We start from the raw sequence: 11,746 nt of genomic DNA, 5'->3' as shown, positions 1-11,746 counted from the left end.
GGGCACAAATTAATCCACCAGCGACCTGAGAAGCTCTTGTTTACAAAAGCAGTTTCGCCCTTTTGAAATGTTGGTGCCGATTTATCTAAGCTATAATACTCCAGCTGGGTGTCATCCATATCTCGCACAATGGGTTTGTTTTGCAGCCAACATTGCGCAAATGGTCCCCACTGACATTTCTGGATCCAAATCAGAATCAAATCAGATTTTTGTAAACAAAACAAATACTACCATGCATTTTACTTTGAGATGTTGGCTGCAAAAACATGGCGTCGTTCCGCCCACCTGTAATACTCACAATTATGCACGCTTAGTTCAGTTCACCCAAATATGGGTGAAGAGTACCTAAAATCGCCAAAAAGTGCACATACCTAGATATGGGTGAAATATCCTTTACCCATATATGAGTAAACCGACTTCACCCATATATGGGTACTTGAATGGGAGAAATTTATCGGTAATATTCACCCAAATTTGGGTATTTTTTTCGTCGTTTTGTTTTGATAGGATTTTCAATTATTTATATGATAATAAATAACATTGAAATTTAATTGAAAACAAGCAAAGAAGCAAATTTATTAAAACAAAATATAAAATAAATGGAATGAATTATTGGCAGTGGCTGGTTTCCTACCCACCGCTGCCAGCATCCAGGCGCTATCGTGTATGCGCAAATAGCCAGCATGAGTTAACTCCAGAAATGTGTATGGCGAAAGACATTTAATGCGGATTTTCTCGAAAGTGAGAACTTTTTTCGAAAAAATATTTGGTATTAGTTATGCAGGAAGGTGTCCGCTACTACAACTACCAAATTATTTTTTCGATAAAGGTGTTTAATTTCGAGAATTTCAACCTGACATACCTTTCGCCATACTGATTTGAAAAAGTAAACTCCTAGTGTACCGCTGTAAGCACGCTCAATGTAGGCAATTCATTGAGCATAATATAATTTAGAATACATTAATAACTAGTGTCGTGCTGGTACCAGCAGCTGCACCATGTGGTGATGAAGAAACGGACTGCTATTGGCGAGCGTCGGAAAGGAATCGATATCAAATTCTCCCAGCAACTCAAGATATTGCGACCATATTCTCAGATCCAGCATGATCCGTTAGACTCGAAGCGCCGTGTCGAACACCTGAGAATTATTTACAAAATTATCTTCCATTGTTATTGTTCAATATAATGATATACCTTACCTGACAGGTGCGCGTGATCCGGCAATATTCGATCGTAAACTAGCAGTCCAGCCAACAGTAATCCATTCATATATAGGGCATTTTGTCCAATGCCGGCATCGAGCGCGTTGTAACGGAACATCAAGTGTACTTGAATATCAAAAGGTGCCACAGTGTATGGGAACAGTTATTTCCCGGAACGTAGAATCAACTGTTACGACGTATACCCAACTGTTGCGAGGAGAAAAAGGTCACTTTGGAAATGGATGAGAATAAAATTTAAACTTACTAAATAGGAGGAGAAAATTATTTTTGAGCTTTTTAGTGGAATGTCTTCACTTGTCATAAGACGAGTTCGTACTATCCCATTTAATTCCACCACTTGATTGTAACTTGACAGATACGTATTAGGGTCTCGCCGACATTTCTCACCAACACGTACGCACAGTTTGTGGTTGCAAATAATCCCATTTGATTTTGCCGTGACAGCTGCTCGTGGTTGCAAACAAACTGAGTAAAAGTGTGCGTGAAGTGTGCGTGTACGTACACGCTCGAAGAAAGCCTAATTGGAACTGAAGTCGGGTCAAGTACGAGACACTGAAGACGGCCTTACTGTTGAGGTCGAAATACGTATCTGTCAACTTACAATCAAGTGGTGGAATTAAATGGGATAGTACGAACCCATCTTATGACAAGTAAATAGGAGGAATTCAGCTGCCTCTGGTTTGGCCATCGCATTTCATTGTGCTGTAATTCCGAACCTTCGAAAACAGCAGTTCCTGGTAGGCTGCTGGATGTTGAACGAGCGGCACTGGTCTACCTGTCAACTTCCGGCTGTGGAAAATCAGTTGTACATCAGTCAAATCTACAATGTTCACTTGGCCTTGCATTTTCACATACAAGGGGCGAGTGGAACAACATTTCAGAGCGAGTCAATTGAACTGTTTTTAGATTGTTGTCTAGTGAAAAATAACTTCGACATGTATATCATTAGGATCTCAATCTGGTGCAGTTTTTTTATCGTTGGTTTCGTTGCTAAAAAATATTGTACAGTTTATTACCGCATGCGTAGTTTACACTCTGAAAATTATCCCTCGCGAAAATAGTGCAATGGCTGTAATCATGTAATATTATTCTGTTTGCAGTTAAAACAATTTATTTATTCTCCAATAGGTCACAGTTTTTGTCTTATGTTTTGTCGTTTTCAAACTTTGCATCAGATCCACAGATTTTCAGATAAATGAAGTGCTTAACACATTATTATTTATTTATTCAGACTAAGGCCGAAGTGGCCTGTGCAGTATACAAGAGTCTTCTCCATTCGGCTCGGTCCATGGCTACACGTCGCCAACCACGCAGTCTACGGAGGGTCCGCAAGTCATCCTCCACCTCATCGATCCACCTTGCCCGCTGCACAGCTCGTTGTCGAGAACTATTTTCACCGAGTTACTGTCCGACATTCTGGCTACGTGCCCGGCCCACCGCAGTCGTCCGATTTTCGCGGTGTGAACGATGGATGGTTCTCCCAGCAGCTCATGCAACTCGTGGTTCATTCGCCTCCTCCACGTACCGTCCGCCATCTGCACCCCACCATAGATGGTACGCAGCACTTTCCGTCGCGTCCAAGTGCGCGTTGGTCCTCCACGAGCATCGTCCAGGTCTCGATTAGATGATTTTTTACAATTTTATAAAAAATAAACACGAGAGTGTCCATTATAGGAATATTTTGGGGGGTCCATAATAGGGAAGAAGAACGTCCCGAAACGAAACATGAAAATCAAATGAAGTGTCGACTATAGGGAAGCAATTTCCTATTATGGACCCCCAGGGGGTCTACTATAGGGCGAATTCAGTTAGACTTTAAAATGTTAATTTCAACGAATAACGTCTCGTATTTGGGTGTTTTATGTATGCATCGTGAAGAGGGGATGCAGAGCTTGTTGTTAGATATCAAGCAGAGTTAATATTTTGAAAATTTCTAAGCCGTATGACAGGAAAAGCAAAATTCCGCTACTAGGGGGTCCACTATTGGGCATTTTACCCTAATCAAGCGGAAGTTATTTTTGTTCACTTAAAAATGAAATGTTTTTGTTTCTCGTCATTATTTCATTCACATTCGAAAAGGTGAAAACTACGTATAATTGTCATCAAAAACCAGAATGATTTTTTTCCGTCATTGCCCCAATAAGAAAATCATTCTATTTTAGAATTGTTTTCGTTTAACTGTCACCTCAGCTATGCCTTGAAAATTTGATTAGAAAACCATAAAAGTGAATGGCGACTCGTGCCGTGTGTTTTGAAAACTATTTCATTCGCATTGTGTCGAAGTTATTCCGTTTAAACTCTAGTGTTTAGTGTATTTCAAGTGTTAATATGACATCCGTTTATCCATTGCGGATTTTCGATGAGAAATTCAACTATATCTACAAAATCTGCTTGCAGACCAGCTTACCGCCGGACGTTGCTTTCACATTATGTGGTAAGAGTTTTCTTGTTTATTGAAATATAAGTATAATGGATATTAATTTTTATTATAGATAAAAATTTCCCGGCCGAGAGTTTTGGTACGCTTACTGTATCAGAGTGGGAAGCAGTGTTAGCTGGTACCGTGTTGAGTGGGACTGGACAGGAGGTGTTTCGACGAATTTCTCAATGGAAAACTGCTCAGGTACTTATAAGCTCACTTTTTCAGCATTGTTTATAAAGAATAAATTTTCTTGGTTTTTCAATAATATAGGCAATTGGTCCGAATGAGAGCTGCATTCCACCGTTGGAACCGAGTATGTACATGTTTCAGCTTGAACCCTCAGACATACAGCCAGATGCGCAGCAATTCTCCGGTACCATGAATACCCCGTGCATCGAATCCAATGATGCGGATCCGAGAAAACTGTCCGAGAAGACTGGCGGTGATAATTGCCCCACAGGTGGGGTGACAAGTGGGATGATGTGTAAGGTTGAACCACTCGGTTCCGATACCGACAGAAATTGTAGAAGTGTGACAGTTAGCAACACTGTTCAAAAATATGAAATTTGTTACAACATGATGGAAGCTGATTTCGAAAAGCAAATTGACGAACAGAATTCAAACGATTTCGCGAGTACAGCTACGAATGTGCAACAGGAAGCTTATTCCGAGAAGCAAATTGACGAACTCGATTCAGACGGCCTCGTGAGCGACGGCACGGATGATAAACAGGATAGTGGTGAGATAGGCAAGCTAGCGGTAAACATAAGTGGTGTAACCAAGCTATCGGATGTGTCCAATAACATGGGAATTTCAGCTGCTGGTGCAATAAGCCCGCTATTATATGAGCAACAAGATGCATCGGCCGTTGGGGTAAGTAGTAGCGTATTTACTTATTCTATATTTCTCAATTCGTCGACCTAAGTTGATTTCATATAACATTTAGGTAATCACCTTATGTACTAGAAAGACAAAAAATAGAAAATGTTACTTGAAATTAATTAATAAATTATAATTATTTGTATTTCAACAGGTTTCCTCAGGTGTTCTTAAGCCAACAATCGATCTCCAACCTCAGTTTGCCAACACTCCATTTTTTTCACCAGACGATCTGAGTCATCTACTGGCCAAATCGGATGTCGGACAAGCTATTATCCAGAACAGCTTGAAAGGACCGTTATCGAAGGATAGCAGAAGGAATTAGCTGGCATCATAGCGAATCACCATCTTTCCTGTCACTCTGCTGGGAATAACGTAGCATTATGTCGGCTACCGAAGGCGGTGCTTGAGAACTACGTGAATTGTGTGAAGCTGTGATTCCCAGCCGAGAACAATGATATGGTATAAAAATTGTGTATTGGTATCCATATATGAAAAATAACTATAATTATACTTCAGCTAATGTACTACATCCCGGCTACGCCTCCGGAGAGAAAGAATCCAGGAGGATCGATATATCAGGCTTATAAGCGTCTGAAAAGCGTGAAACGTGATCGAGAGCGAAGAGAACTTCAGCATACGGCAAAACTAGTTGCTAAAGAAAACAACGCTAACCCTCATGAAGCTGAACAGTCTGAAGCAAACAGGTGGCTTGCTCTCAATAATGCCCCTTGGGACACAGTGATGAAAATGTGGAAAATGACAGAAACATGTCGATTTGAAGATACAAAGACGCTGAGACGCGCACAAAAGCAGACAAGTCGCTCCAAAAACTTGGCATTGATTTCATCTTTGCCGTATTCAAACGAATGTTGCCTTAATTGACTCCCCCATCCCGGGCACAGATTCTTTCCGAAAGACACTCAATATAAGTTCCCCCGGGAAGTCAAGCACCAGAGACTGAGGGAAATCAGTCCAACATCTGTTGGTCTGTTATTTAAGCAGAGAAGATATTATGGGTGATATTCTCAATACGGCCGTTCAGAATGGTTCAGCTGATGCAAATTATGGATCATTATTAGGTCTTATAATTTAAAAAAAAAAACATTCTGACTACACGCGATAAACTATGAATATTATTATATCGGAGTTTTTAATTAGGATCGCGAATCAAATGAAAATACTGATAAGTATACGTTTGTAATTACTACCGACATTGTGTTTGTGATCAAAACCGACATTGTGTTTTATAGTTAAAACTCAAGTGAACTAAATACGTAACGGAATAATGTAGTGTTATTGAGAAAAAAAACCGTGAATTATAAAAATTGTCATTACAAATTGCGATTAATATCAATATATTGATCCAACATCACATCTTCAAGGGCTCCTCACAAGCTACACATGTCATTCAGGCACTTTAGAACATCAGTGGTAGCTTGTTCACACTTGAAATCTGCCTCGACCAAGTTGGCAGAACGCGCCCTTTCTGAACCAAAGGGCAAGGTAAATCAAATCAACTTTGGTTATCAAAACTATATCCTTAGAGCAAGCGCACCAATGCACTTCCAAAACAGCAACCTCGCAGCATTGTCATTTTAGCTTAGTCACCCTTTTCGCACCGGTCACTATTTTGGGTTATTATTTTGGTTGCTGTATTCCGCACCGGTGATGTTTGACGTTTGGAGATGTTTAAAATAGCAACGCTGCTATCGCGTTACCAAATTTGGTCACCGTCAGTTGCGCTGCTGTTTTAGCAGCGCATTTAGTGCATTGGTGCGCTTGCTCTTACCAACCCGAAACTGCTATTAGTATTGGCGCTTTGATGTTGCATGAAGAAGAAGAAGCGAAAGATGATAATCGAAAAATCTCCATGGGAAAGCATACGAACAAGTTTTTAAAACTCTTCTCAAAATTCTAAAAGCAATTTAATTAAAAACGGTAAGCAGTACGGGGTTGGACTTTTCTTGTACTGTGTATTAAGTGTAATATTAAAAAATAAAAAAATTAATGGAAATATTGTGTTTATTGTACAGTAGAAGAAAAGTCCAACCCCGTACTGCTTACCGTTTTAATTAAATTGCTTTTAGAATTTTTGGGAAGAGTTTTAAAAACTTCTTCGTATGCTTTCCCGTGGAGATTGTTTCGATTATCATCTTTCTGCTTCTTCTTCTTCATGCAACATCAAAGCGCCAATAGTAACTCACTGAATCGGGCAATGCAATTTAACCCTCTCTTGCGCTAAGGAATACTGAAAACAAACCTTCTAAGAATATGATGATTGGAAACTCCGTAAAACGACCGACCTTTCGAGTCCGTAAAACGACCTTCCTGGATATATAAAATGAAAAAAATTGGAATAAATATCTAAACACAAATTCAAATAAATAAACTTACCCGCTGCATATTTTCTACCATGCTGATGTCTATACACTTGGTGAATGATGTGAATCTGCAAGCAAACTCTAGTGTCATCCAGCAACAGGGTGGCCAGATCATTTTTGGATAAATCGGTATATTGTATTACGAGAAAAATCGGTAATTGTCGGTATACACGGTTAGATGATTTTACCCATTTGGAGCATCATTATACAGACAAAAAATTCCATGGTAACATTTAAATAAATATTCCGTGTATGGAGAAAAATCGAAAAATTATTTTTAAAGAAATGTTATTAACGCATTTGCCCAAAAGTACACGCGGTGCTCCCCACAGGAAACGACGCACCGCGCTTTTAGCTGCCCGTTTACTCGATTCTTATGGGGAAATAACATTGCGGCGTTTCCTAGGGTGCGGTTGTTCCTTTCGAATGTGAAACGCCGCGTGGAATCTTGTGCAAATGCGCTTTTGGAAACATTACAACAGCCGCGCGGTGTATCGTATTGACAGCACCCTACAATAATATCTACAGTTATACAATGCCGCAACTCATTTAAATTAGTGCGCATGATAAAGCATCAATGTGTGCATGATGCGCACTACTAATGACATAATTCGAATTGTCGCGACTCCTGTCGCATCGCGAGTGCTCACTCGCGCGGTCCGGTTTGGTGGCGGCCCGACTATACTATTTTGTAGACTACGCCATGTTTTTAGGGGCAAGCCAGAGTAAAGGGCCCCCACAATGATGAGCGCAGCGGCGCGTTTTGACAGTTAACCCATGTATTTTCTGTCAAAACCTGCCGCTGCGCTCACCATTGTGGATGGGCCATAATCGCGACGTGCGATGTGGCGTGACGCGACCAGTGCGATTTGACAGTTCATTGATAATAATTGGGTTGTTTAGGGTAACGATGTTTTTAAATATTCTAAATCTGCATAAAAAACTGAACCGAACTACAATTTTTCAGAACTTTTGGAGCCACGGAACTATTTTTAATTTGCATTTTGAATTTATATGGGACTAAAAATATGTTCTTATGCTGAATGGGCCAACTGTCATTGTATGAATGTTAGTATCATTCTATCGATTGAAATTGTTATTTATTTTGCGTTTAAAAATGTAAATAAAGGGTTTACAAATAAAATTAAAATATTTTGGAGACCAGAAAAATATGCTCTATTTGCTGAGCTGTATAAAACTCAATTTTTTCTTCGCTAAACAACCCAGTTGTTATTCTTTTACGTGAGTCGCGTCGCATCGCTCGTCGCGTTTACTCTGGCTTGCCAAAAATATTTTAGTTAAGGCTCCATCAGACGTTGCAAGCAAATCACTCGTGCGAGCGAATGATTTCTGAGAGCACTCGCGATTGCAGTCACTCGTAGCCGCTTTTTACTTTTAGCAAATGTCAGATTTACTCTCATGCAAATATAAACAAAAATGAAAAACTTGTTTTTCGGCCAGAAAATCTTATTCCATTCCTATTTTTGCAATGCAAGACTGCCACCCAATACCTTTTCACTTTTGCGAGCGAAAAATTAGCTAATTCTGCACTAGCAAGCTCAATTTTGTTTCTGCGAGTTGCAAATTTTGACCGCTTAGCAGTCACACAATGCAAGCGAGCGTTTGCTTGCGAGTTGTCATTTGTTTGCATGCAATCACTTTCAGTGTAGTCAGACATGCAAATTTTTGACAGATGTCACTTTCTGCGAGCAAAATGCTCGTTGCGAGTGATTTGCTTGCAACGTCTGACGGAGCCTTTACAAGATAAATTATTGTCGCTTCGGTTCCCTTTGTTCTACTGTCCGGAACATGTTGGGTACCAAACTGTCAAATCGTATGGATTTTCCTTCTTTGACATTTAGCTCCCCTATCCTCGCCAGCAAAAGATGTTCCGGACAGCGACGACAGCGACAATCTTTATCTTGTAACTAAAACATCTTTCTTCGAAATATTTATCTTCACAAGGTCGATGATGGTCCAGGTTTCTAGAGGGCAACGCACCCACTGGGGACTCATACCGGTTCCTTCGATGCTGATGTAGTGCGCGAGGTATTCTGAGGATCAAGGTTCTCCCGTTTCCAGTGTGTGTACTTTTTATGCTCCTGAAGATCCTTCAGAATTTCTTTACCATACCTGATGATTTCAACTTACAACTCCTCCTCTTCTTTTCGAAGGTGCATCTCAGCAATATTTCCTTCATCTTCCTTGCTCTTCGGATGGTCTACCTCATCGTCAGATTCAATGTTCTTGTAGGATTCGGAATATCTTCGGCGCCTTTCTGGGTATATATAAGGATACGGATGTGACGGAAAGTCATTCAACTCAATTTTTGGTTCTTCGCCTGGTGGGGGCTTTTCGCTCCCGGATAGTGACTCAGCACGATCGGTTCTTCATTGTTCATTCTCGAGCTCTTGGGAGGGTGTCTCAGAGCGGATACTCTTAACTAACACCTTCATCACGCTGCGGCTTCTTGAATGTGAACGCGATCCTGATGCTGACCGGTGCCCGCTGCCGTACTAATTGGGACGATGGAAATATGGCAAAACTGAATTTCACTCATTGCACTTTTACTGGTACAGTCCAACTCGGTTTCCTTGTTGAACCCGCTGGTTTCGACCCTGTTCAGGATGCCGGACTCGGACGACGGTCCAGGACCGCACCGCGGTGCCATATCGCACCACATTGCAAGTACATTTCCTCTGCATCGCCGAACGGATCGCCGCATTAGGTGCACCGGGCATAGGTCGGATAGAAATGATTGTCGCTGGCCTGCAGCACCTTACCGCTGATATATCGGTGGCAGTAGGCACACTTCACGCCGAACGATTTCTGAAAATTATTCTCTCAGTACGGAACTCCATCCTTGCCCATGTACTCGGCATCTAGCGTCACTCCGCAAGCGTTGCATTCGAAACACCAAATGTGCCATTACCGATCGAGTGCGTTTTCCTAACCTTCTTTCAACTGCTGGTGACATCCGGCGCACTCGTTCGGATCAACGTCCTTGCTATTCTGTTGCTTACGTATCGCTGGTATCGCTTCCTGACGATGCTGGAGAGTAGCGGCCTTGGCCGGGTTGGAAGTGATTTCTGCCTGATTATTTAATCTCGCGCACAAACTCCGGTTACGATTGAATAATACCAGAATAATATTACAATCCTCTGGACGGTGGGCAAAGTGGCGCGACTTTTTGATATTTGAATTGTAAATAAACATGCGACAGAGTTGCCAGAAGAAGTTGTTGAGCGATGTTCTCACCACTGTATAGTGTTGCCAAAACACGATTAATTTAAGGATCACCATCGTCTGGCTGGTGAATATTTTTCGAAAAACAGACGATGTTGATGTTTTGAAAAAATTGTAAGAAAATAACCGTTTCATAAAAACAGCTTATTTTATGCGCAATGTTAACTTAACCCGCTCGGAAAGATCTTCTAGAAGTCTCCCGCGATATCTCTGAGACAAAAAAATGAGTCTCCTAGACATTTTTCTTCGATGTCTAGAACCTGTCACACCTCAAATCCGCCTCAAATGCAACAACCGTTTCTACCTCAAATTTACGGCGAATAAACCGTTTGAACCGGTATGGATTTGACAGATAGAATCTCTTCGATATTTCTTAGACATCTCTTAGACATGGGTACCTCTATTCTAGTAGATTTTTGCTAGATATAATGGAGACACGGGTACCAGAATAGTGATACTTCTTCTTCTTATCATTCTTATTTAGGAATTTTCGGTTTGTTTACACATCTAAAATTTAAAAAACTGAACATTCACTTTTTTTATTTTTATTTTTTCTTGTTTGCTTACGTATAAAATAATCTAATAAATAGACTAGTCCATAGTCCTGCATATTTGATGCGATGTGTTCCTGCTGTTCAACGTATGTATCGTTTTAAGTTTGACCACAGCGGGTCTAGATTTTTGGCGATAGACTGTGTCTTGTGTGGACTTGTTGAATATTATTTCTTCAGTTGGTCTTGTACATCATTACACCGGTAGCTTGTAAAATCGGATAGATGTATAGGCTCAACCGGATTTCCTTATATTTTCCCGATATCTCCGTGTACTGCGGCAGGAGTGTCTGTCTGGTCGTCGTAGAAATACTGTCCAAAAACCACGAAATTTTCGTTAACCACACTGCACTGCAGGAAAAGTGTCGTCTTGAAGGGGTCAATACACAGGCTAGCAAAGTGACAGTCATCCTCGCAGTCATCTGCATGTGCTGGATCTTGTAGATCATGTTTCAGAAAAAATGTAGGTCCACTTTGCAGTAGGTCCCATCTGCGCCTGCGTTCTGAAGGTGAACCCAGTCGGCTGTTTGCCAAAAATCAAGTCCACTCCAATGTCCTGTGCTGCAAAAAAACGTTTTTTAATATTTCAAATCCTGGGATTCCGATAGAATCCCTGCGGGTATTCCGACAACAATTCCGTGGTGATCCTGGCGAAAATCTTTCGAGGGTTCCGATAGAATTTTTGTTTTGGAAATTCCGATGCAGGAAACCTTATGAAATTCTTATCAGTTTTTGTTCGCCGCCAACTCACCGAAACACCGAAGCCGTACCGTTTTTTTTGCAAATCAATTGCAACATTTTCTTTGAAAATTAACTTCACGATCTCGAGATTTTTCTCGAGCTGAAAAGGAAGTGAAAAAGATGGCGACTACGCGCGAAGAAAACTAAACCGGATGAACGGGCTAAACCGTTTCAACGGATTCAACTGATTCAATGTGCGAATGTATAGAAGTAAACAAACAAACACACTCAAAAAAATCGAAAGGCAATATACATTTGGTTTGGGTCCCAACTTATTTTGAAACTTGGCTAAGGTGGTTT

General features: G+C 40.8%; 1 protein-coding gene, 1 long non-coding RNA gene and 1 pseudogene across 2 annotated transcripts; 1 reads left to right on the top strand and 2 right to left on the bottom strand.

Moving 5' to 3' along the window:
• Positions 1 to 1,054: 1,054 nt before the first annotated feature.
• On the bottom strand, positions 1,055 to 6,981 carry LOC134202142 (uncharacterized). Its single transcript, XR_009977158.1, has 4 exons — positions 6,922 to 6,981; positions 6,788 to 6,855; positions 1,200 to 1,409; positions 1,055 to 1,138 (listed from the first exon to the last, which is right to left on the bottom strand). It is a non-coding gene; the product is annotated as an uncharacterized LOC134202142 (long non-coding RNA).
• Positions 3,552 to 5,022, top strand: LOC134202140 (uncharacterized). The gene is made up of 4 exons (XM_062677194.1): positions 3,552 to 3,657; positions 3,716 to 3,846; positions 3,916 to 4,518; positions 4,679 to 5,022. Exons 1-4 carry the CDS (start codon positions 3,552 to 3,554, stop codon positions 4,847 to 4,849), a joined length of 1,011 nt encoding a protein of 336 aa, XP_062533178.1. The 3' UTR covers positions 4,850 to 5,022.
• Positions 6,982 to 8,829: 1,848 nt separating the features above from the next.
• Positions 8,830 to 10,211, bottom strand: LOC134202139 (actin-binding LIM protein 2-like; annotated as a pseudogene).
• Positions 10,212 to 11,746: the final 1,535 nt, after the last annotated feature.

This window comes from Armigeres subalbatus, unplaced genomic scaffold, assembly GCF_024139115.2.
Source record: "Armigeres subalbatus isolate Guangzhou_Male unplaced genomic scaffold, GZ_Asu_2 Contig1035, whole genome shotgun sequence".
Classification (NCBI taxonomy): domain Eukaryota; kingdom Metazoa; phylum Arthropoda; class Insecta; order Diptera; family Culicidae; genus Armigeres; species Armigeres subalbatus.
Note: the sequence above shows the minus strand (reverse complement) of the source record. Positions and strands in the feature narration are given on the sequence as shown.